This window comes from Parambassis ranga, chromosome 4, assembly GCF_900634625.1.
Source record: "Parambassis ranga chromosome 4, fParRan2.1, whole genome shotgun sequence".
NCBI lineage: Eukaryota > Metazoa > Chordata > Actinopteri > Ambassidae > Parambassis > Parambassis ranga.
In genome coordinates, this window is record NC_041025.1 from 21,309,114 (window position 1) to 21,336,452 (window position 27,339).

Below are 27,339 nucleotides of genomic sequence, written 5' to 3' on the forward strand. Positions count from 1 at the left end.
TCGCTCTGATTCTGCAGCAATTTAGAGCAATCCTTCACATCAGCATTCAAAGCAACGCTTCAGCTGCAGCAATCAAACTTATCATTTTCTTCAGGAAATGCCTTTTTCTAGTTATTATAAAAATGAGAATGAGATATAACACACATGCAAATACACACATACACATCTGCCCAGACATTTAACAACACCACATACACAAAACTTAAGCAACAAGCAGGAGGGAGAAGCAGGCAAGCAGAAGGCAAAAACAACACAGTAATGAATTCAGCAGTACTCACCGATAGGAATGACAATCCCCAGAACAGCTACGGTGATGTTGTTACCTATGAGGTAGTGATCACTCGCAGCTGAGGGAGAAGAAGAAGAGAAAAAAAATCAAACTACGCAAAAACTTCCTGACCTCAAAAAACCCCTTTGCTAGAGAGAAATATAAGTTTTGTGCATCATGCTGGAAGAGCATATTTGCATAATGTAAGGGCAGAGAATCCATCTGATTTCAGAAGGCAGACTTGTTTTTTTTAACACCATGTGTAAATGAAATGTGGATGAATCACACCGGGATGCTATAAAAATGCAATGAGATGCTGTTTAATACAAGAGAGAGGGGCAAGATGCAAATCTAGAAAGCAATGCATCAGTATTTGTATTAATATAATTCAAAACTGCATCTGGATTCAAACAATAAGCAGTTCAAATGTTGGGAGACTCCCCCCCCCCCTGTCTATTGTGTGTCATCACTCTCCTTCACCTCTCACCCCCAACATTAATCCTGCTCCCAACTCTCCTATTAGCATCGGGCTAGCCATTAGCCAGAGTGTGATCAGATGGCTAAAATGAAGTCTATTAACAAAGAGACCGCAGCACCGGCCCTGCATACTGAGAGGCTGATTGTAGACTGTGCAGCGTGATGCATGACAAACAGGCACAGATGGCACCTGACGGATGAGACGTACAATTAAGTCACATACATTCTCATGAACTGACCCTAAATGCACAGACACACACACACATGTACCACACAATGACAGAGAGGAAGAGTCACGACACGACAGCAAGGAGTCCTGAGTCAGCAGAGGTGAATGACTTAAAGTCTGACTGACATCCAAAGGGTTCTAAGATGGATTAAAAGAATCTTATTAAAGAAGATGTTATGAAATATGCAGTCCTGGAAAGTGAAGACGAGAGAAGAGCGAGTGAGGAAGAAGAAGAAACAGTCTCAATTTCATTTAAGCTATTATAGTTGGAAGGATTTTAATTTCAAAAAGAACTCGCTGTTCTATGGAGGACCGCAACAGCCAAAATATATGTATGAAAATAAGCCCAAAATGTCTGCATAAGACTTTGAATGATGCATTTAAATGCATTTAAAGTGTGAAAATCAAAAAATAAATAAAGAAAAGAAATATTGAGGAAGAAAATGCAAAAGAAAAAAATGTTCTTTTGCATTTTAAGACTAGAATGAAGATAAAAACAAATAAAAATAGCTAAACCTACATACCTAAAATAAAACAAATAATGAGTGTTGGTAAATGTATGTTTATGCACTACATGCATATAAGCCTCATTTTACATGCAGATTAACAGTGGATTTACATGAGAAATTGAACATGTCTGAATGGTGTTTAAGACATTCTTGAAAATGTGTAAATCCCTTTCTTAACAGTAAGATTTTCTTGTCTTGCCCAACGTTGCTAAAAAAACAACCCTGATAAATAATTGCAGGCATCAAGAGAAACGGTTAAAATTAATAAGAACACAGATGCATTATGAACTTTGGGCACCAGCTGTTGTTTATCTTTCATCTGCGGTTCCTAAAACTCCCGGTTCTTACTCGCTCCACCATCGCCGCGCACGTGTAACAGCTGATGCTGGCAGACCTGACAGTGTGCACTGAGTTGAAAATGATAACACACGGCCCGCGGGTTCAGAGACACGTCTTCTTCATGCCCCATTTTCTCATCTGTGTCTGCTCCACCTCTCATCTGGAGCACTTGTGGGGTGGTGAGGAGGAACTTCAGAGACCGGAGGAGACATGCTCTTGACTCTTTGTTTTAAAAAAAGCCCCTAAAGTGATGCAGCATGCGCCTTAATTCTCAGAAAATCACTTTCCGTCTCGCCTCTTTTCCGTCCCGTCGTTCCTTGTATGCTTGTAAATGCTGTTTTCCCTCCCAACAGTGTCGCTTCTAAACCTCCGCCCTCCTCTTCAAGCACTGGACTGTCATGTTGCTCTTTGCTGTGTGTTCACTCGTCCTTCTCTGTGGCCTCTTTACTGTATTTTATTTAACAACTCTTAGTTTTACTCCTCGTTCTTTTGTCTCGTTCATTGACCCTGTCCTCCTCCTCCTCCACTTCATTTCACTTACACATCCACACACTTTCATCATCTCTGCCTTCTCCTCTCATTCTGTGCAGCTTGTTCAACTTCAAAACCCGCTTCTGGTTTCTCAGTATAACAAGAGCTGTCTCTAAAAAATCTGAATACAGTTACAACAGCAGTCTTACTGCACAACACTGCTCGCTTCTTCTTTTTCATTCATATTTTCTTCTCCACTGAGCAGAAAGCTACAATATTCAAACACTTGAATTACTTCAAGAAGTAACAGAACTCTGTGTCTTAGATCTGAAAAGTTTGAGGCACGAAGATTTCACCCACTTAAAATTGTCACACCTAAAAAAACTGGGATTATTTATGTAATATGAGTAACAAAAAACACACATTAAAGCTACAGTGTAGAGCTTGTGACCCCCTCTTATGGCAGTGAGAGTAATTACACACACACACTGTAAAATGCATGTATCGTTTTTACTCACACATCCGGTGTGATCAGCTGTGGCTAAATGCTAAGCTAACCCAGCATGGATCTAAGAGAGTGACCAAGAGTAACTTATGTCTGAGAGACATAATAGAGACTTCCTTCAAAACTAGGGATGAACAATATTGTCTTAACAACACTGATATCTGCTGATACTGGATTCAAAATCAGTGAATAAGATGGAGGAACACTACCTTATATTTTCTTTATATTACTTTATATTACATCATGTTGATAAAAGAGACACACGTCTGTCATGTGGAGGTTTTTAAACTGTCTGCTAGTATAGCTGCTGTCTGTCTGCAGTAGCTTAGCATTGGCATTCCTTAACTTAAGTTGAATTTTCTACAAGAATTGGAAACAAGGTGGAAAATGTGTGACTTTATAAGTATCATTGAAGGCATTAAGTCACAGACTTTTCACTGCGCCATGAGTGCATGCAAACATGTACTCATGGCGCAGTGAAAAGTCTGTAGATTTATGAGTAGATGAGGCTTTTCGGCACCGATCGATCGGACGGCGACCACTGAAAACAGCATCATTGTCATCAATCAGCTGAATGCTGGTTTAATTGCGCTTTAGGTGTTTAGTTGAATATTTAAAGAGGCAGAGCATTAAAATAGTTCAATATTCATTCAGCTATTCAATGTCATGAATCCCTACTTCAACAATGGAAGTGGCTGGCTTGGTTCACAGGCTGTAATCCTTCCTTTAAGTGCCGGCTTTCTTTCATATCTAAAACTATACAACTATTTTCTTGGTCTACTGTAAAGAGGGTGTGTATACTGTGAGATATTTTTATTGCATTTAATTGATCTGCTGCTGATAATCAGCATCGTGTGAACTGGCTGGTTAGGGGCCTGAAAGCGATGGGCACAGCCTTCATGTCTTTATGCAGCACAGATTAGAAGACTATAAACCAAAGCTGAAAACATACACATCACACAGGTTTATCAATCTTGCTCTGTACTGTCATCAAGGATCTCTGTCTGCTTCCAAACACAATTTAAGCCTCAGCGTGGCTTTTCAAACCAGTGTTCCTGCTGTTGTATTTTGCTGTAAAGTGGTATTTTTCACGCGACAGTAAAGCTTGATTGGTAGAAGAATGAAGAATGCTGCCAGTTTCAGAGAGTTAAAGAGGGGAGAGGAGAGAGAGGGAGGAAGATGAGGAGTAGAAGAAGCTGTCAGAGAGTGAGGGTGAGTGATGAGAGGTGGAAGGGGAGAGTGGAGACTGTCATTTGTTACAGTAAACAGACCGAGAGATACAGTAGTGAGTGTGTGTGTGTGTGTGTGTGTGTGTGTGTGTGTGTGTGTGTGTGTGTGTGTGTGTGTGTGTGTGTGTGTGTGTGTGTGTGTGTGTGTGCATGATATCATACAGTAGATGGAGGAAGGGTGGAAACTGTGCTACCTGCTGCTGTAATGGCTGGTGGTAACAGCGGTGATGACAGAAGAAAAGAGACTCTTACCTCTGTGGGAGAGGTTGGCGTTACTCTCTCTCTGAATGCTGTTGGGAACGGGGCCCAACAAGGGTGTGTGCGTGGACGTCTGACCCTTGCTGCTCAAACTGGTCGTCTCTGTACTCGTGGCGGCGCGAGTATGCGGGCGCTGCGTGCTGGTGGAGGTCTGCGGAGGAGTCGCCAGGCGCCTCGTGGTGGACCTGAGTGTGGTGGTGGCAGCAGAGGTGGTGGTGGTGCTTTTGGTAGTGGTGGAAGGTGGAGTTGTGGTGGTGGCAGCAGTGGTGCTAGTAGTTGTAGTGCTTGTTGATGCTGTTGTGGTGGTGGTGGTGGGGGGAGTTGTGGTTGCTCTGGTGGTGGTGGTTGTTGTTGTTGCTGTGGTTGTGGTGGTGGTGGTGGTGGTGGATGGGGCGGCTGTTGTGGTCGTCCTGGGTCGAACTGTAAAAGGGAAAAAAGGACAGAATCACATATCACATGTCAGAGACTGAAATTAAGGTGTTTAATCACAATAAAGGCGACCGAATGAAACAACTTTAGTTTAGTCTGACATACTTAGTTTGTGTTCAGCCTGCTTCAAATAAAAAATAAAGCAGTGAGCAAGAGTAACAGGACGTTATTTTACCATAACCTGTAAGTGCTCAGCAGAATATTTGTATTACATTAGGGAGTCCAAAGTGCAAGTGCACTCTTTCTTCCTCTGGATGTGTTTGTGAATTTAAAGCCCATTCTCCCCCTCTTGTCAAAGGGATTCTTTGAATGGTGGCCTACATACTTCATCATCAGCTCGCTTTCCCTTTTCTCTGTGTCAGCTCCTTTTGCCTCACCTGTACAAAGGATGACAACATGTACAACTAAAGTAGTGACTCAATAAAGGCGGTGGACAGGCTGTGCCAGTGAAATGAGGTCAGCAATTCAGTGGAATAACCTATTAGTGCGTCCATCAGCTCATACTGTCAGAGGACATGTTCTCATGGCCCTTCATGTACATTGAAACTCTTAATATACTGAAAAGTTTAAGGCTGAAAATGTATTTATAGACATTCATAAATATTCAATTATGAAGTGGCCTTAGTGCTGCGATGGTGAAACTCCAGATAAGTTGAATATCCTTACGGCCTGGTGATCATGTCAGTGCGATTACAGCTGTGCAGATCTCAGGTGACGTTGGTCAGCACACTTCCTTTAATTACACGTGTCTCTAGACCGTCGTTGACTCAGCACGTGACCGACTTACCCACAGCACAGCGCCTCATGTCAGGTCCGAGCTGCATGCCGTCAGGACAGGCACAGGTGTACTTGGGTGAGTGGTCTGTGATCTGAGGGGCCTTCAGGCAGAGGTACTCACAGCCGCCGTTAGGGAGGCTCCCTAAGTTGCAGGTGTCAGGGGCTTGGAAGGACACAAGGAGACAGGAAAGAAGGATTAAAAAGGGGGGGTAAAAAAAATATACACTGTCGGTTCAGACACAGAAAACAGAAAACATTCATCTTTTGTGGTTTCAACTTTTCCTGTCAGTGTTAGGGTGAGGAGCACAGAGGTCGACAGACTGGAACTGAGCAAAGCACATTAAAAAATGAGCTGGACGTGGTTTGTGTGGTCCAGTTTTTCCTCCGTCATTCTTATAAAAGACAATAAAAACTGATCGTGCACATCGAAATCCAGCTCTACTTATGGGTGTAAGGATGGTCACAAAGCAACCTCTGCAGTTAACAGGTTAGATTTCAATGACTGAAAACGCTCTCACAACTAACCACCTGATCAGGCAGAGCAATGAAAGGCCTCTCATGACTCCACCACCAGCTGAACAACCACGGGGTGCAGAGCAGCAAGGTGAAGGGCATGTTCTCCAAAAAGAAGAACGCTGCTGTTGTGGACAAACCAAAATGCTTTGATGTAGGTATAAATGAGGTATAAATTGCATTGAGAACTTTATCCCCTCTGTGCTCAGTACACGCCATGTTTGAATATGTGGAGATGCTTTACAGCATCTTTTGAGATCATTAAATTCCCATGAGGGAGAAAGAAAATGATGAAGCACGGTGGGGGTGGGGGTGGGGGTCATTGTTTATGAAATGAATTACAAATCACAGCAGTGAATTCCTAAGAAAAATGTCAGGACATCAGTCTGTGAGCTGAGATAGTGGAACATACAGTTCTCTCATTTATGCAAAAAAAAAAAAACCCACAAACATTCAAGCACCACTCAACCACCACTCACACAAACACAGGATGTTAACAGACACACACACTTTTGAACCCCTGAAATAAATATCCATCCCAAAGAGTTTTATTTATTATAATTATAATTATTAGTGCAAATGTTTGTACTTACAGAAACACATGCACATTTCAGGGACCTATATTTAACTCACAGCACTTTTCCTAGCCTACTTTAGTGCTTAGGTTAAAGCACGAGTGACTAAACTCTCTTATTTTATTTTTTTTAATCTGTGAAACCAAATGAAAAATTTACATGTAGCTTCCCAACCCTAGGAGCAGACTCATGGAAAAATCTTGCTCCTCTCGTCATGTGGGAAAGCAGCAGAATTAGGTCAGGTCGCGGTCGATTCTGCCTCCTGATTTGTTATGTAGCTTTAGAGAGCAGCACATTAGAGGCATCATCAGCCCGTCAGGAGGAGAGGCAACCTCTGTCAGTACACACAGTGAGATTTTAATAAGCTGAGAACGCATTCACGCCTCATGTACAGTATCGCACTGTAACAAGCGTGTAATAGGAAGTGCTGTTTAAATCCCTGAATGAGTTAAGAGTAAAAAAACACTCTTCTTGCATATTATGACAACACATTTATAATTCTACTGATGGAAGAAAGGGCAGAAAGGTGAAAGAGGATGAGGAGAAAATGAAAAATAAATGAAAATAGATAAAAAAAGAAGACGATAGGGGAAGGGAAGCAGAAGATAAGGAATGCTGTATGATGCTGTTCTAAAGTACAGCTTCAGTTTCTTTCTTTTTTTGGTCTACAGTAGGAACCTACAGTAAGCTTCAAAGCACAGCTGGATGGCCAAAAAAAAAGAATAATAGAAAAGACACAACAAAGAGAAGATCAGAGGAGAGGAGAGAAAAAAGACATGTTGAGTACCGCATGCCATTTTTTTGAGTGTGTGGAGAAGCATTATGACATCATTTGAGATCAGGAAATTCCTAATTGGGGCTTTACTTTGGGTGCCTATAAGAGAGACAAGGATAGATTTGTGAAATCAGGTTGACCTTACGCATCGCTAATGAATTAAAGTCGCATATCATCAAATAATGCACTCATCAGTGCTACTGCTGTCTCCACAGGGCAGCCAGAGTTCATTCAGGGGGTCTTCATTTAGCCCTGTTAGACCTGCTTGTTTCATGTCTTGCTTTTGTTGCCATTTTGGAGAAAACATGCTCAACTCTGTGATATCTGTTTGAGCAGAACCCTTGATTTATTAATGAGAGAATGCAATTAGCTCCCCACTGGCACACAGACAAGAGGAGGAGAGAGAACAAAGCAGGAGAACAGACCCGCACAAACAAATTGCTGGCACACATTGTCAAACAAACCGACACACACACAGGTGTTAACTATCACATGACATACACACACACTCATCTTGGGAATTCATCAATCCTGCTCAGCACAACCATCAGCCTAATCACACACATCAGGTTATTTGTTTATTGTTTCAGACAGGTTTAATAAGTGGGTCCTTTGGCTTTGTTAGCATGCAGGGTGATGCTGTGAGGATCCATTTGTTGTTTTGGTTTGCACACACACACACACACACACACACACTACTCATTATACTGACCAACACTAGGCAAACAATCACACAGGTGTGCATCTGATTAGGGTGAAAGTGCTTGACGATGATCAATGCCTGTTGAAGCCTGTGGCTCCTCATCTCATCAGTGTTGCTGCTTGAGAGCCTACACCAGGTCATATCATGTCATGATTGGCTGAGTTTCTTTGCATCTTACCCTTTGGCTGCCTCTGCTCATGAAACACCACCAGGTCCAGAGGGTTGTTGAGGTGCATGGCTATCTTTGACACATCATTCCCTGTCAGCCGGTTGGCGCTGTATATTGCCTCATCTTCCAAGTCTGTCCAGTATATACGGTCCTGGATTAAAAGAGGGAACGACAGGTTAGAATTTAGAATATATTTAGAATAAACTGGAAAACAAAGGCCAGCTTATGTTGATGAAGATTCTCAGTCATCCAGGTCAGCTGTCACTCCAGGGTTTGGAGCAGAGCAACTGGACTTGTTGAAGTTCCTTGAAGACGTTTTGTGGCTCCTACAAACAGCTTCATCAGTTTTGAACCCTGCTTCAAACTCATGGATGAAAGGCCACCTTCCCCGAGTAATGTAAGTGTTGTAAAATATAATTCATATGGATGATGTATTCAACGGTCAAAAAACTGATGTCACACCACTGACACTGTTCACCCTCAGTGGTCACGATCCAGAGAACACCACACCAGAAGATGGCGAGCAGTGATGTACTGGGGGGGGGGGGTGCTGCAGCTTCAGCAGCAGACTCCTGCAGCCCTGCTGTTAGCTCTGTGGTTTAAATGTTGAGTGGACGTTAGTGTTTCATTTCACAAGCACTAGTGTAAGTGTGGACAAATGGAACTAACCAGGATGAAGAAGTGAGTTTTGTTTTTCAGCTACACTCCTTTTTCATGTGAACCATGCTCGACTGCTAACTCATCTCAGGAGAACATTTACCATCATCAGCATACAACAGCATTTGACTCATTTAAAATACATGAAATGCATTTTTAAATGTGGTAAACAGTGTGTGTCGGAGGAAACCCTGCTGGGAAACCCAGGATTCCAAACTTTTTGGTGTTGAAAGGGTATCTTAAAAAACATCCTGCAGTTTTGTTTTAGGTTATTTTTTGCAGAGAACAATGCTCCTCCCTACAAAAGCTGATAGAAACACACTTCGAGTGTAAAACAAGAGCAGTTTACTTGAGTCAAGTAAAATCACTGCTCTTTAGTGAGAGATTGTGTCAACATAGGGAGAGTTTTGATGCCTAAATTAATTCATTTTTAAGTCCAGCACCTCTGAGACTCCACATATTTGAATTTACATACTGTAGAACATTGTGTATTGAAGTTAGATTACACAAAAAAAGCAGATCTAAACAGACTGATTTATATTTTGTGAGTCAATGTTTAGCTGAGAGACTGCTGAGGATGTGAGTTTTGAATATTTGTTGTCAAATGTCAGCACAGCTCCTTGCAGTACATGAAAAAAAAACACAAGATGCTTTTCTAATGAAGAACGAGGAGGCGGCTTTCACTGCTGTTTGTATTTTTAGCCATCCTAATTATAAACAGCCATTTAACAAATTTAATGAGACTGAAGAGGTTTGGCATCTTTTGGAGGGGATGTATGCTCCTTCTCCGCGCACAGTGGATAAACCGGCACAAAAAGAAAAAAAGTCGCTTTTTACAGCAGCTACACAATCCTTTTGTCATCTTTCAATTTCGGCCTCTTTGTTTCTCTTCCTCTCTCTCCTCTCTCTAACACCTCCTCACAATTCTCTTTAGTGATACTACAGGATAACACGATACACTGCACAAGTGGTCACGGCACCCGGTTTCCACAGCAACCACAGACTGCTCTGTTCCGTCTGCACAGGAACACATCAATTAAGAAAAACACAGAAAATGATAGCAAGATAAAAAAAGAGGCTGGGATCATGAGAAGGTTAAAAAAGAATGAAGAGACAATTCAGGAGGTGAGGAGAAGAGAGAGGAAACAGGAGGGCTGCAGTGAGAATCCTCATGGGTTTCATGGTGTTCCCTTAAAAGAGGATGACCTGTAGGTGTGTGTGTTTCAGTCATAGCAGCTATTCTTGCTTTCCATTCCTGCCGGATTATCAGCTGGTTTAACCTTTCTCTCACCTTCCCCGTTTTTCCATCTCTCATTGTGCTCTTTATCACTTCATCGCCCCCCCCCCACCTCGCTCAGATTCAGATAACCTTTACTCATATGACAGCAGTGCTGAAACAATGAAAGACAAATATCAGCCCTGCTGATAAAACAATACTCGAAGCGATCATTCCACTCTCTCTCTCTCTCTCTCTATCTTTTGATGTGGATGTCTCTTTCCATCTCTGTTTTTCACTTTCTCCACTGTCAATCTCTGCATCATGTCATTTTCTTCTGACCTTGTATGCTTCAAACAGCAACGCAAACATGAGGAGGGCAGTGCTCATCATCACAGGATCAAGGTGAAACTTTCATGTGTTGAAGGATGCAGGGCCAGGACTTACACACACACAGTATCACATCAGTCAAAGCTGTGTGTGTCTCAGCCTCTCAGCCTGACGAGCCTCCTGCATGCTTGGATGTCATGAGCTCAAACAAAGCCAGCTCACTTCAATTTAAAACCTTTCATTTTTGGGGGGAAGTGGATTTGTATTCTTTGCCTTAATTGCCCCAGTTATGAAAAATTAATCTGGGCTTTGTTGGAAACCAAGCAGCAACCTCCAGGGGTAACAAAAAAAGCCCATGTGGAAGAATCAAAAACTAATATGAAAATAGTTAATGTAAAAATTAGACTAGCCCCCCTTTCTATATTCCCCATGTTTTGTTTAATAGAGCAAATAAATTCTGACACAACATTCCAAACATACTGTTTTAGTATTTTAGCCTACATTATCTTACAGCCCTGCGAGACCTGTTCAGCGTGTACGCTACCTCTGGCGAGACAGTGTGACCATCCTGGCATGGACCCTGGTCTTTAGTTCACCCCACAGATTTTCAATCAGATCAGATTCAGTCAGGACTTTGTGCAGGTCAGTCAGTCAGTCACTTTGCTCTCCCGGAGGTGGATTTTCACTAGAAGAGACATACTGAATGCTCCAGGTTGTTGTCATGTTAGAAGAGAAAATGAAGAGCAGTGAACACCCAGACTGCTGCAGACTGCTTTTTTTTGTAAGATATCCAGATTCTTTTTTCATGATACCCCCTGTCATGAGAAGTTCCAGACTGACTGAATCCTCCTCACAGCATCATACTGCCACCACCATGTTTGACTGTATGAACCCAGTTCTCCTCTTCTTTCTGTCTCCACATGAAGACAACATCTCTGTGAGCACAGAGTTCTAGTTTAGCTTCATCTGACCAAATGACTTCCAGTCTGTGTGCTGTCTCCAGGTGGTCTCTAGCAGACTCCAGTCTGTGGGCTCTGTCTCCAGTCTGGCAGTCCATTCCTGTGCAGGACTCCAGTCACTGTCTTCTCTAATACTTCAGTTCCTGACTTTGCTAAGTCATTTACTGGTGTCTCTGCAGATTTTCTTGGCTCTTTAGTCACATCTCTCACTAGTTTTCCCTCCAGAACCTTCCACGTGTTTCTCTTCCTGCCTCTGCCAGTCTCTGTTTGACTCTCTTTAAACCTTTTGATGACTCCTCTAACACCAGTTCTTTGATAAACTCATCTATCCTTCTCCTGATTTGTATATATTAACAATCCTTGTTTTCAAGTCTAAACATATTTCTTTGACTTTTGTCCTGATGCTTTCACAAGTGTTAAACATCTTGCAACCTAAGCAACTTGTTATAAAGTGTGTGTGCTGCAAGATACCAATCCTCACGTTTGAATGGAAATCAGACTTTGTCCATAGTTATATATAGTCTGTGTGGGAAACCAATCATAATAGGAGACTGTACAAATATTCTTAATTGGCCCTGTGGACATGAACTTATGGCAAAAGGTCAAATAGGTACCCTACAGTCATTATTCTCTTTCTTTCCCACTATATCAGTTTCAAGTGCTTCAATCACCACCCCCTGTCCTCCTTCATCCTAAACCCATCTCATCCTCTTCTTTATCCTCTCTAGAGGGGATAAAATGCAATGCAATGATACTAAAGCTTGAGAAAGAGAAAACATTACTCTCTGCAAGCCCCTGCCATCTACATCTCCTCGGGGCTTGGTGTGCGGCAGGGGGTGGACGCTGACTGGGAGGGTTTCTGAGTGTGCGTCTGTGCTGCGTGCATGTTCAGACTTTGATATAGGAGCCCTGCGTCGTTCCTCTGCAGCGTTAAGAAGAAACATCAGCAAAGCAGAACCAGTGTGAAGTGTACAGACGATACAGCCGGCTGGATTAACATGGAACATTCACTGTGTATCACATGAGATAAGTCAGAGACCACACTTACATCTTATTCATATCTCACACGCTCAACAGAGCGACCCGGAGAAAACACAGTGATAGAGAAGACTGTAATCCTTTTGAATTTAGAGAGATGATCGGCCATTTTTCCACATATAACTCAGTAACATCACATCAGGACCCGATCCGATCCAAGCAAGAAGTCTATCTCTTCCTGTGGAGCGCTTTCACTGGCAGACATTTATCTAACCTAAAGCATTACACTGCTGCTCGCACACATCACCAAGAAGAGCCCAAATGAATTCAAAGGACAAAATGGTTCAATGTTCCAGATCACCACTCGAACCAGGTGATGTACAAACTTTCCATTATCGGTCTGGTGGGACCAGGACAACCTCCTGCACTGCTAAAGGATTTTTAATTCGGTTTGTATCACGACCAGAACAAAACAAAGACCAGAGGAGCTGAGGGCTATTAATCTCCGAAGGTTGAACTTTCACTGCTTCCTGTGTGCACCCGCTCTCGGCTGGATATGATGGATGTCTCCTCTTCTCTTTGCATCACAGTGTGCGCAGCATGGAGAGGACTGGAGACGACACACCATCATCCTTGCTATTCTCGCCTCTGGTTCTCTTCTCAACCATCCATACCATTTACACTTGATGGGCTATAACACACCGAGTCACCGACACCTCAATAAATGCACACAAATTAGTTTTATCGACTGCTGTACTCTCTATGTTCAGTGAGTGCAACGATAATTCCTGCTCCTGGTTTATGGTGCTACTATACCTTTGAAACATCTCCACTTATTTTCCGTCTCTCAGTCAGTCAATAGTCTTTCATTGACTCATCTCTCTTCCTCAACTTCTCAAGCCCACACACTCGTCTTACCTCCTACCTGGAAACACCAGTGTGTGCTTGTTACACCATCAAATCACTCAGTATTTTTATTCTCTCATCTCTGACAAGGAACTTTGCCAAATACGAACAAGTCTTACTTAAAACACCATCATAAACCTGAAGCTACAACCACACAAGTAAGATACGAGAGTTGTCACCCACGAGGCAGAGATAAGTGAGCGTAGACCAGTTTTTTATTCCTGTACAGTATCTTTTGGAGGTCACATAAGGCTGTTAGCATCTTGTTTGCCTTTCAGGTACAGTAGAGACCTCCTACAAACACTGCCTGAAAATCCATGCCAAGTCCCAGAAAGGTAAATAAAATATCAAGGGCATTAGTTCCTCTTTTGAAGTATGGTGCTCAGCTTTATTTATGCTATTCAAGCAAGCTGTTGGGAAATGAATTTTATTCTCTTATATTATTGGATTTGACTACATTTTACCAGACAACAAAAACAGTGTTTCATGGATTCAAATGCTGCATAAGGAAACTCTGTGGCTTCTGACTAGTGATGGCTGCTCCTTTTCTGATACACCTCTGTCAAGATTCATCATCTGTCATTATTCACCAAGCAGTGAATTTGGCTTTACGCAGCAACATTCAGTGTGAATCAGTGTGCTCTGTCTCAGGGCCCAAAGACTTTAATCTCAGCTCTCATACCTCAAAGACTGTGAGGGCGAAGGGGTGTCCGAGGTGGTGCTGGTCGGACAGCAAGACTTTGCGGTTGTCCCCATTCAGATCCACACTGGACAGCAGGTGCAGCTTGGAGTCCACCCAGTACAGACGCCTGTTGGACAGGTCTGAGAAGATGCAGTGGAGGGGAGGGAGAGAAAGAAAGAACAAAACCAAAGAGAGAGAGAGAAAGAAAGGAGGGAGAGGTCACTGAAAGAGAAAAGGCCCAGGGTGAGAGGTATATGAATGTAATGGCCCAGTAGCTACACCATCAATCTTCTTTGACATGACGGCTGAGGCCCTGTGCTGAGAAAACACAGATGTGATTGTAATATTGCCGCTTGACTTCTTTGCCGGGGGAAAATATACGTGCCCTTCAGCAAATTCATTAGTCTTGCTGGACCTATTGTAAAGGAAGACTATGCTGTTTTACAATTCTATAACACTGCAGGAACGGGTCCACAGCACTGCTTACATTTCATCATTTTCTCTGCCCTTGCTATGGGCTGCAGTGTTGTTAGCTTGAAAGTTTACAGATTGCATTGAATTTGACAGCAAAGGACACACGGGCTGACTTTCCCTTTACCAGCTTCTAACACCACACTTAGAAGATTATGCAAATTGTGCATATGACTTGAGAGGGTATATTTATAAAAAGTTCTAAAAATGTCAACACTTCACCTTAAGAAAGTAATTAAAACACTTATTCTGTGGTTGCTTAGTTTGTATAACTAGTTCAACGATTTAACCCTCTGTTGAACACAAATAACAAAATAATGGAAGACTCGAATAATGTTGTTGCTCAGGAGAGTTTTCAGAGTTAAAAAAGTAATCGAATTAACATTAGTAACAGAAAAACCACACAGTAATTTTCATTCACCTCTCCTGACTCCTGACAATCGCTGCTCTGTATGAATTCATTGACCAAAGGGAAAATAATCCAACCCCTTCTCCCACAGCAGCGCAGTGCAACTCTGGCCAACTCTCTCATTCTAAAAAAAAATAATTTGTTTTCATACAGATGCAGCGACACCTCAATTCCACAGAGAGTGTGGCAACTCTGTGCTTCTATTTCTCCTCAGGCAAGGGCAGCTGAGAGAAATTGGCTGGCGCTGCGTAGGGAGTTGAAAGGGATGATGGGAGGTATCGACAGCACAGAGCGTCTGGCTTATTAATTCGGAGGGCCATGCTCGCCTGGCTTGATTGATGAGAGCCAGACACAAACTGAGCTATAACAATAAGAACTACTCGGGCCGCGGCACCCCAAGACTATTTTCTTTGCTCGACTCTTGCTGTTTGTCTCTGTGTGTTTCCCTCCATCTGTGCTTTTTGTGTGTTGAATTAACTTGAGACATTAAAAATGCCTCCGCAGCTGATTTTTCTGTGTGCATTCTAACAAGGAGCCATATACAGCAGGCTCAGAGTCACATGTTTTTCTTACCCAGCGTGATTCCATTGGGCCACTCAATATGTTCAGACACCAGGACTTGTCGGTCCACTCCATTCATGCCAGCCTTCTCGATTTTGGCCTGACCTCCCCAATCTGACCAGTACATGAATCTGTGGGAAAGTACACAGGCAGTTTATATACAACATTCATTTAGGAGCGGTGAGGACGTTTTAATGTGCGACATTATGACTGATGAGGAAGTGGATGAAGGCAAGCCTTTAGGTTTTGGCCACTCCCATCTTTTGGAGGCAGACGAGATCACTCAAAGTGGCCAGGCATTTAATAAAGTTTAATCCCAATGGAGCAAACCAATCAAACCTTTACAGTTGTAATAAAGGGAAATAAATATATCAAACCAGTTTTTGTACCAAGCTATAAACAGGTTTCTTTCCGCTGTAAAGTTGGATATTTAAACATGGCTTGACTCTTTGGAGCCAACATAAAATGCATTTTCAGCCTCAGACGTGTCTGTTTAATGGCCTTTATACACTGTGTGATTTTTGGCAATCTTATAAGACCATCGCATGACTCACTACACGACGTGGATCTAATAAACTTTGGTACGAAGTCAAGTTTGATGTGTGCAGATTGTACGATGACCATTCACTGAATCGCAGGTGATCACAGGTTACGTCGTACATCAACATGCGAGGAGGAGGAAGATGCAGGGTGACAGGTCGTAGTAGCTGTCACACTGTGAGACAGTCGTCCTAAATTTCTGACACCGCTAGATTTTAATCTCAGCTTGTCTTTGGTCGCAAGACGCTGACAACAGCCGCCGTGGAACCTGTCACACAGCGCGACGTAAGACCACCGATTTAGAGCCACGACCACAGATATCTCCACGATTCTCCTACGTTGCAGGCCAAAATCGCACAGTGCAAACCGGCCATTAGACCCTTAACTCATTACAATATATCATAAAGTGAGAAATCCGGTAATTTGCTCAGAGATTTTTGTACAATTACACTTGAACTAAACGAAGAATTGGAGTCATCCCTCTGGCCATTAAAAACAGTGCAGTGTAAAACATGTGCACTTCTTTTATACAGTCTATGACTGTCAGACCAATGTTCCCATCTGTCACTGTTTCTACTGTATCTTGAGTTTTTCTACAAAATTATACAGTTTTGCTTTTGAAGCAGATCTCAAAAGGCACAAAATTAAATTAGACACTGTGCAAAACAGCAGGTACTGGAAACTGGGACCCTGTTTGAATGTGTGTGTGTGTGTGTCCATGAGAAACCTGTGAACGCTTGGCTTCATTTGCATGTATTTCATGCTAGTCTAGCTGTGAAAAGATTCCTTTGGGGAACTCAACACATCCGAGACAAAGAGAAAGAGGCAGGAAGAGAAGACAAAGAGTCACATCGTGTCTCCAAATAATTGTTAAACTGCTTAATCTAACAGATGGGTTCAGCACTTCAAATAGTGTTGCTGTGGTGCAGCGAACTCTTTTAGGCCAACTTTTGCTTTCCCGCTACACGGGGAATAACAACGACTCGCTCTCCTTTTCTCTCTGCCTTCTCTTGCTCTGTCCATCTGTGCACGACTCACCCTTGGTGCGGGTCCACTGCGATGGCCCGCGGCTCGCTCAGCTCCGTGTTTATCAGCACCTTCTTCTTCCTGCCATCTCCCGTGGCGACAGAAATGCTCTTGTTGCCCGAGTCGGTCCAGTAGATGTTCTTGTGGACCCAGTCGACTGCCAGGCCCTCTGGGGAGTGGAGCGAGTCGATGAGCGTCACCTGCTGCGATGAATCACTGGCCTTGTTGATGTAAGCACTGGTGAAGAGAACAGAAGAAGTGTGTCAGGAAATGTTTAATAATTTAGGAAGTAGAAGAAAAAAATGGAGACTTTTTATCACGAAAAAAGTTGTTTTGTTGTCTGCCAGGCTTCATTTCTTTTCCGAGATTTGTGTGTGCTTTAGAAATCGAGGACATTTTCACTCTATTTGGGTGTGATGGACACCTAAACTCGACACCTAATAACCTGAACGCTACCACCAAACAGCACCTCCCTGGGAGAATGAGTCTGTCTTTATCTATCAGCAGCATACAAAACAACTTCCCTCTTTGTCTGTTGTCACTTTCTCCCTGTGTCTCTTGCTTTCACTTACTCCTCTTTTCATTTCCTCTTTCCTCAGTTTGTTTCTTAACAGTGGAACGTGTTGTTTACTGAGGGCTGATGTTTACAGCCTGCTGCCACATGTTGGGGATGAAGGGGTATGAACGGGAGGAGAATCTTAACTGAAGGAGAAGGGCTGGTTGGAGAGAGAGAGGTGAGGTGAAGACGGATGAAGCTGGGACTTGGAAGCAGATTGTTTTGCTAATTGACTTTGTTACCGTTTGCCACCACAGACATCTTCAGTCTTTGTACAAATGTGGTGGAGGCCGCTGCTGCTGCTGTGTTACGTTGATAGATAATCTAATGTTCCTCTCTTGTCCCAGTTTTTTTTTAATAAGGATCCAACACCTGTCTGTCCCTCAGGGGGCAAATTAGAACGAGGGTAAAGTGGATGAAGTCTCTTGTGTTTATGTAGATTAAAAAAAAATAATAAAAAAAACCTGGAATTTCAGTCTGACACCACACTGAAAGCTTTTTCCTTTGTTAACTTAACTCTACTGTTTGTCTAGAGTAACAGAGAGGAACCGTACAGCAGCACGGAACTATTAATGTTATTATGCAGATACTTCACATTACAAATATGTACTTCGCAGACTATTGGATTCATTCACTGCAAATGTAGCTGAAAAAACTCCAGGATGAGCAGGTTGGAGGGATGAACGGAGTCCACAGGCTGCAGTGAAGAATGAGACGAAGACAGATGAGTCCACAACCACTGAGCAGATTGCATCTTTAATTGGATGTACTTGTTGTTTGCAACAGACATCTCCATCATGGGGAGAAGTTAACAAGTCATCGACCCGAGGCCTGCTAATCACTCTGAATTAGCCTGGAAAAGCCACATTATCACGGTGAGAGTGAATCAAAACTTATCAGAAAGAAAAAGTCCCTCACTGAGAGTACGATGCCCGTGTAGGCTGTACCGAACAGAACACACGATCTTTAGCTGCTATCTTTTGTGTACACAACTCGGCAGCTATTTAGCTAAAAAGCAAGATAACGTCTTCACTGTTTATCACACCTCAAACACTCGGTTGGTCAGGTGGCTCTCTAAACATTAAAAAAGTCTGAAGTGAGGGGCTGTGTCCTTCGAAGGAAACATTTGTAGACTGATTGAATTAAGAATTGTGTCTTATTCCCTCCTGGGAACGTCAGATGGATCCTTATGTCCTGACATATCCCATGATTCACTGCAGACCAGTGACAGCTGGATTCATTTTGTAACAGCATAAAGCAGATCTCACAAACTACACTGAAGTCAACTTGTGAATATAGACATGAACTCAAGGTTGTGAGCTCCGTCCTCCATAGACTCTCAACAGTGGAGTGTTAAGCCCCACCCCTTCCAGTGGGCCACATGACCCAAATAATGTTGTGTCGTTGTTTGAATACAGCCACACATTACATGACGTGCCTTGTTGTAGAGTGTTTCTGTGAAAACTGCCCAGTGAACTACATCCGACATGCACTATAGCCTGAGGTATACACTCCATGGACAAACACAACATGTTCAATTATGGTACAGTTTGTCATTCTGTAAAAATTCTGAGATGTGGCCATCACAGTTATCCAGCACTGTGACAGTACAGTAGTCAAAACCTGAAGAGTAGGTCGTCTAAATGGTATGAAAGCTCAAAAAATCTCCTATTCATAAATCTGATTGTACGTTTTTAGGCACCAAGGACAAACCTTAGTGGATAAAAGTGAAAGACCTCACTTGTTGCTAACCACAACCTGTAAGTTTGAGTTTATTTACTGGAGTTCCTCCTGATGGATGGGTTCATCTGTCCTTTCTTTGTCAGCGCCCCTTGTCTGTGCACGTGCATGTATGCAGATGAGTAATGGTGGTGATTATCGAGGCAGTGAAATTAGGGGGAGCATATGGCTCGGCTGAGATGATAGAAGGCCCCTCCCTCTACCTGCCAGACATCAGGCTGACACACACACACACCTACAGTAGACATTACTGTGTGTGAATATGAGTGTGAAGGACAAACGGCTCCACCTATTACTGTCAGACAGATGACACAGCCCTCCAGGTGTGTCTGCCTCACTACCAGAAGGTGTGACAGGTTGAAGCAGACAAGATGGATGGATGGAGGAGACAGGTAATGACAGACTGGCAAAGGGAAGAGGAGAGAGAGTTATTTAAACTTCTAAGGTCAGGGAGAATACCCTGCCAATCAAAAAGAAGACCTGTCTTTAAACAAAATACACTGTGTGACGGAGAGTACGTGCACATCATACTGCCGGACTGTCTTTAGAAAATCTTAATGTTGTCTTAATGTAGTCTAAAAGACCTACAGCTGATGAATGTTTTCATTATTGATTGATCGTCCATGATTATTCAACCAATGTATTCTGGCTTTCTATGGACAAACCAAGTGTGTGGATGATAACTTGATCATGATAAGCAGTCTTCCACAGGTTGGTGTGACCCATGAGGTCTATGAAGCTTCGTAGACTGCATCCTTTGGAGGACACCACCTCAAAACTGGGAGACCGCTTCAATAAATGCTCCGCCCTGCCCCTGTGTGTTCGACACTCGTCTGTCCTGCCCTCAAGGCCACCTGATGCCTGACATCACCCTTCATCAGACTTTATGCCACGCCCACCTAATGCTAAGCTAATACCTTGTCAAATATGCAGGCTCACAACTTCACAATAGACAGGTTGATTAGGATGATTGACACCTCTATCAAAAGGTCAGAACCAATAGATTTGACAGGTAGTAGTAATATCAGTGCTAGACTCACCAATGACCAGCCACATGGAAGAAAATGCATTTTATGCTAAACAACCGTTTACATTCTCCTCCCAAAAAAGTCCTCCACAAACATAATAAATGTCTAATCCTAATATTTTTTGTCTTGAATAAACACAGACATGTTGGTCTATTTGAACCAAGCATTTATTGCCCTCAAATATGACTGATTATTTTTGAATTTTTTGTTACTCGTGATTTTTTACTTTTATATTCTTTATATTCTAATTGACCAAATATTTATAATATAGCAAAACAACTGTAACAGTGTCAATTGGTAAAGTCTCAGCTTTCATATGACACCTAGTTTGTTTGTGTGACTTGAAGTATCACAGAGCTAGCAATAACCATGTGGCAAGTGTGTCGACTTTGATATGAGAATTTTATTTTGGTGAGTGATAATTGATTTGCCTGGTGTTGAAGTTATGTTTGATGTGTATAAATATGGCTTATATGTGCTTGTCCTGTTTAATTTGATATGCAATATGATTATTTTTTACATGGTTAGTACAGTGTTATATGGCTTTTATTTTTTGGGTGCATGAAAAAGCCCCCAAATCTGGGTCCCTCAGCCGTAACAAAAAATGGAGACCAGCAAACTCATATGGTGGCTGGGTGTCCACATACTTTTGTCCATGCAGCGTTTTAATGGATTATTGCATCCTATCAATTAATCAAGCATAACAGAAGCAGAACTTGTGCCACTATGTTAGCACAGTTATCCAACAGATTCCAGTCAATTAGTGGATGCAGTAAAGTGATGTCTCTGCATGAGTTCTGGTCAGGGTCGAAATGTGACCTTGAAGCACAACCAATTCTTCACTGTGTGTGTGTGTGTGTGTGTGTGTGTACCTGTATATTTTCCGATGGTACAGATCACACCAGAACATCTTGTTAGTGGATACATCCACATCCAGGGCCACGGCGTTCTTCAGGGTGGGAATCACTTGCGTGTATTCGCTCTTCAGCAGGTCGATGCGCCGGATTTCATGGCGGTTGGTAAACAGCAGGTACGGACTCTTTCCTGATGGAGACAGGGAAGACGCTGATAAGACAACAAATATTTGTTCTGTATATCTGTGCTTTTTCGGCTAACGTGATGATGCCGAGAGAGACAAGGTCACAGTGACTTTATGCTACACTGGCAGCAGAGATTGATGTAATTAAAGTACTGTCATGTGTTACCAGATCAATAAGACCTTGAGTCAACTGAACACAGAGAAACAGACGCTAGTGTATTGATAAGGCAACTCAGGTTTAAGGCCTTAAGCCTCATAAAGATGCTCCAGCTCCCCGACAGGACTTCATGAGCACTGTTAACATACTGTACGTATGGCTGCATAAAAACAGCCATGGTTAGAGCTGTGTGTTGATTCTTCATCCCGTGGGAGAATATAATGTAAGCTGAGTCCTTGTTTTGCATTTGCACTATTTAGGTCCTTAAAGCATGTATTTTTGATGATGTGAGCATAAATAAATCATCCAAATGAAGCCTTTAAAATGACAATGTATTCTATCCACATACACATTTAGACAGCACTTAATTATTCACACAATTATTTGCTGCAGAAAAGTAACACAGTGCAGTATGTGACTTAAAAAGGACACATCTATTTAAGGAGCGCTGAATATGCATGTGAGAGCGTGTCCTGCTGCTGGAGTCATAAAGCGCCCTGTGCGTGCAGATAAAGTGGCCCAACAAACTCACAATGTTCTATTTTTAGTGTGTCCGGAGTGTGTTCTGGGTTCTCATTTTCAGGTGCACACAGTGTGTGCTGTGCTCGCGGCATTTTTTTTTTTGCAGAATGAAGGTGAGCATGACTCAAGCATTTGAATAATTCTCATGCAGTCTGCAAGGTCAACTACATCTTTAGTGCCCACAAAAATATGCCGAATGCACCCACATTAGGCTGCAAATCCTCTGCACGAGCAGCAAACAGGACACGCTTTAATATACTCCAACCACACTGCTGTCATTTCTACAGTTTTGCTCTGGATTTGTGTCTTTTTGCTCAGTTTCCCACAGATCCCTGACCGTTTCATTCACTCGCTCCTTCTCTTCCTCCTCTATCTGTCACGTCACTCTTGACTCAACAGTGTCCAGAAAAGCAGAAATACCACACAGAGCCTTTAAACAAGAGACAACGCTGGGCAACAATCACACACACACACACACTCATCTTTTCCCCACAGAGCCAGGCTTGCCGTGATAGGTTTCCTCAGCCTTCGGTTTACTGCGCTCTACTGCACAGGGAGAAAATATTACATTTCTACTACTGTTTGGATTCAATCATTTTCCTCTGACTGCTGGGTTTGTAACCATCAATTTGACCTGCTGAGAGAGGGAGAGAGACAGAGAGAGAGAGAGAGGAAAAGCAAGCCAGAGACAGGCATGAACAAATGTGATGGATGCAGGTACAGTCATGGAGAAATGAAGAGTAAGAGGATGTAATTAGGGAAAGGAAGAGAGAAGGATAAGACATCAGTTGAAGTGACAGCAGAGGAAAGAGAACGCGAGGTGGGAAAACAGAAAGAGGAATAATAAGGACAGAGACACATTTGACTTCTTTTTCATAAATCCCCCTGAATCTTTTTAAGATTCCTTATCCCTCATCGCTGTTGCCGCAGCAATATGTGCTTCTCAAGGAAAAAGACGCTGAGTCACTGTTTTTTTCAGGCCACAGCATTTGAGATGTCATCAAAAAGTGCAATATTATCTATGCTTCATAGATCCCACAGAGCAACAGTCAGCTATCTTAAAAAGAGAGCATGGTTCCCTTGATATATTTTAAGCTGCGCTGCCAGTTCAGGGCTGCTCTGCCCTGTTAGCCAATTAAGATAAACCTGTGAAATGATAAATACGGGATAGAGCATCCCATTAGGTGGTACCGCAGGTGTATTGATTTGAATTGCACCAAAGCAGATGCTTATGTTGAGAGATTTGTAAAGTAAGAGGAGAAAAAAAAATCCAACGTAAAGTCCGATGGAAAGGTCGGAAATAATAGTGAGGAATATTGCAAGCTGACGGGGATGTTTAGCTGCAGCTGAGGGGTGAATGGACCCACGGCGGAGGACGGTTAACAGGATGATGTGATGTCTGGGAGCAGACACACACGTCGACATCAGCGGCGCTTGTTAAGACATACACACGACGCTGCGCGATGATGAAAAGACGCAGCGGCAGAGAGCAGAAATAAACTTTCTGTCAACAAGTGTCAAAAGTCGTCCAACTTCTGAACACTCCTCACCATAAAGCTGCTTATATAACGCTTCATTATTTGTGTCGTGAAATGCCACAGTCTCCATGAGAACTGTTTCCTTCAGGTGTGTGTGCACCTGCAAACCATGGCCAGAAAATGTCTTATTAAGCATACATTAGGTGTAAATCTGTATGCTGGATAAATATTATCAATATTCCTGCAGACGGACAACATTAAATGTCATGGACTGGATTATTAAAAGCCTGAGATTATGAGGAAAAACCTGGATGTTAAGTTTTGACAGTGTTTTTACAACACTTTGGGTCCCATACTGAAAAATATGATCAATGCTCAAAACCCATTTTGTATTGAATGTGTGCTCAAACTGTCAAGCGTGGCACAAACTGCTGTTGGCACTCCGGTGGAGCCTGCAGTACACCGGAACAAGAGACGAAAAGGAAGCAGCACTTTGGTCTGCAGGCAGTTTGTATGTTTCTTCTGCATTGTTGTGACAGCATATCCTGCTTTTATCAGCCCGTGTGTATGCACCTGTAATTCATTCTCACCATTCTGTCACATCCTCCTCGTCTCTTCTCTCTAAATTACACCAACTTTTATTTGTTTTAAAGGACTAATGTGTAATATAAGTTAAATCCAACAGATTACACGCAGCGTTTAGCTTCAGGTGTGCATTATTCACTCTAAAATCTAAGAGTTCTCTAGCTGAACGCTCATTGGTATTAGCACGCTGCCTGATTAGCTGACTGCAGATTAGCATGTGGCTACCTTGAAAACCATAACTACAACCATTTTTAATATTCATTCCTTCCTATAGATCTGCCAAATTCTAAGAACTACAACCTGGCCAGCCATATCTATTCACTCTGCGAAATACAGAGCCAGTTTCACTCGGTACAAACTGTACTGACCAATCCTTGTGTGATGACAATACTTTGAATTTTCAAGATTTCATATCAAACCCGACATCAGTCATTCACAGGCATACATACTCCACTACAGGACATTTTTGTTGTCCTTACTACAGTCTGGTTGTCGCTCTTGCTTTTGCAACATGAATATCACAGACTTTGTTTCTTTGATTTGTTGTCTGTCTATCCAGAGCCATCCACTGGTGCTGGCCCCTGGAAATCCAACTTGACTCCAAACTAAGTCTTTGTATGGAGTAGAAAATAAATTACTATTATTTAACTATAGCACTTTTCAACTTGCACAAATAAAGCAGTCAAACATTGACATTTGGGCATTTGACTTAAAAAAGATAATATGCTAACTGGACATGCAGGAAAATGTTGTATGTTTAAAACTACACGGAGTGAAAGAAAAAATATGTGGCACAAAAATATGTCTGGAATGCTAACAAACATGAAAACTATGACTATTTTTTATTACCTGGCTACATGTTAGCAGTCTGCTGCAATGCAGATTAAGTCATATTCCACTTCTTAACACTGACATTTGGACATTTTATTTATACCGAGTGTAAACATCCTGATTCTTCCTGCTGATGCCTCTCATCTCATTGGCTGTATTCAACATTTCTCCTTCAAGGTTCAACAGCTTATAAAAACTTAGCTCTGGATTTTTGTTATGTTGCTGTTGCTGCCAACCACACTGATGCTTTTTCAGTTTTTTTTTGGTAACAGATCAAAAAAAGGGAAAAAGGCACCTTCATGCAATACAAAGTCTGTTTTCCCAACAGACAACAGAGGTGGCAGAAAAAACGGCTTTTTCTTTTCTGCTGCCATTTTTATTTTAAGAGGATTAGCTGCAAGCCTGCAAAGAGGAAACGATTTCACATTTATTTTCATCAAGTTTTATATTCAAACCCGATACTGTGCTAAATTAAAGGTCATGGGAAAATCGAGTGTCCTTGTGTTCAGGTTACTTTAGGCACCACAACTGTGTGAATTTCACACATTATCTGTAATAATAATAATGCAAGCAAACTATTTGCAATATAGTTTTAAGGCACTGAAATCCAGCTGACTGTCCAGTAGACGTTCTTCTGTGTGGTTGTGTTGTTCTCTGACATACACTAAGTTTCCCAAACTCTTTCTCTGACAATAACTTCAGCCAGCGATTGCCATCAAATCCATAAAGGTGTAAAACACAAAAACAAGGAATGCAATTAGGTGTAGAGCCAAACATTCCTTGGGGGACTTACTGGACGCTGTCATGTGCTAACAAACGTGCGCATGTACACAAATACCGGCTTAGACGTGGAAAAAGAATTACGACTTCAAACTGGGACTTTACTTGTGATCAGCACTGCCACTGTAATAGCTGCATATCACGTTTTAATTGATCTGCAGAGCCAGAAGCCACACATGAGGATTAGAATGAAGCACTATACGTTGGAGATCACACTAAAAATTGAGGATTCACTAAACACTTTTCACAATCATCTATAACAGCCTAACTCAGAGCAGCAGCATATGGCTTTAGGTGCAGTCTGAGGCTGATTGGAGGCAGACAGCCAGGCATCCTGCAGCCTGTGCATCAACATGCACACACACGATGCTGGCAGTTGTCACATCTCATCACAGAATGTGCCATTCCTCCTGACCAGTAAGTAACACAGGAATTGAATCTGTCCCCAAATTATGATGCGACTCAAAATAACTGCATGTGTGAGCAGAATGTAAAGTGTATACGTGTGCTGATTTCTCTCTGTGTGTGTGTCGAGGATTGAGTTCACGGGCAAATGCAACTTCATTAAATCCACATTACCTAAGCTTCACAAAGCAGCCATCTCTCTATTTATGGCCCCATCTCTACATGTTCCTCTGAGTAAACAAACATTGACATGAAAAATAATGCCGTAGCGTGTCAGACTCTTCCTCTGTGCCGCCGCCTTTGGCACGCTGTGTGAAAGTATGGATACATGTCTGCGCTACGTTAATGAACACAGAGGTAGACAGACATCTGTCCAATCATCTGTTTTTTTTCCTTCTCTGCTTGCCTGAACTCCCCTCTAATAAATTCTGCAGCCTCTGACAAGGACGGTTTGCTCTGCCTAAGAGTAATGATGATTCACACAGAGACATAAAGCAATCGATGGCAGTTTTTATGCCACTTAGGCTAGGCGTGAGGGCCTGTTTTCTGCTTTAAAGCGCTCTCATTACCAGACCAGTTCACCCTATAATGACATAACCCAAGACCATAATTACCACTAATGCTCTTTTAGTCCCCTTTTCTCGCTACAAAAGTTAATTCACTGTGTAAGTCGATCAGTTAAACGTTCCATCACCAATGTATGCATATGAGTAGTTGTAAGAACTGCAGGAACATCTTATGGATAAAACTGTCTTGCAGGTACAACCTCTCATCTTCTTTCAAAGGTTCTAAATAAGGGTCACGAAACCCCTTTGGCCATTAAGTGAACTGCAGTGCACACCATATAAAACTCAATTAGCATGCTCTGCATTACCGAACATCCTCACACTGACTTTTTTGTTTTTTAAATTATATGATTAGCGAGCAGGAAAGATACATTTAGCCACCTATACCTGAGGTACACTAGGTGGATTTTGTGACGCAGTGTGGCAAAGAGCAATCAATGGGGCTGAGAAATGAGGCCCATGCAAATTGCAGTTCACCCTGAAAGCTCCAAATGTGAGTCAATCAATCAATCAAATGTTTACAGCAAAAAAAATGTTTTGGTCTATATTGACAAGTTCCTTTCTGTCACAACTGCATAAGAGGTGAATTTTCTACTCATTTTTGGACGTAGAATTACACATAAATATGGACATGACTGCTTTGATTGACAGCAGGTGCCAAATCACAGTACAAACTGACATCTTCCACGAC

At 42.3% G+C, this 27,339-nt stretch overlaps 1 protein-coding gene across 4 annotated transcripts in view; it reads right to left on the minus strand.

The window, feature by feature from the left end:
• Positions 1 to 27,339, minus strand: part of lrp8 (low density lipoprotein receptor-related protein 8, apolipoprotein e receptor) — a 140,979-nt gene that overhangs the window by 5,995 nt on the left and 107,645 nt on the right. For all 4 annotated transcript variants that reach the window (XM_028403283.1, XM_028403282.1, XM_028403281.1 and 1 more), the window contains exons 10-17: positions 21,158 to 21,329; positions 16,974 to 17,198; positions 15,408 to 15,526; positions 13,955 to 14,094; positions 8,236 to 8,377; positions 5,502 to 5,654; positions 4,280 to 4,705; positions 279 to 347 (exon numbers count right to left, since the gene is read on the minus strand). In XM_028403283.1, coding sequence (XP_028259084.1) covers positions 279 to 347; positions 4,280 to 4,705; positions 5,502 to 5,654; positions 8,236 to 8,377; positions 13,955 to 14,094; positions 15,408 to 15,526; positions 16,974 to 17,198; positions 21,158 to 21,329 — 1,446 coding nt within the window. The remainder of the gene's footprint in view (positions 1 to 278; positions 348 to 4,279; positions 4,706 to 5,501; positions 5,655 to 8,235; positions 8,378 to 13,954; positions 14,095 to 15,407; positions 15,527 to 16,973; positions 17,199 to 21,157; positions 21,330 to 27,339) is intronic.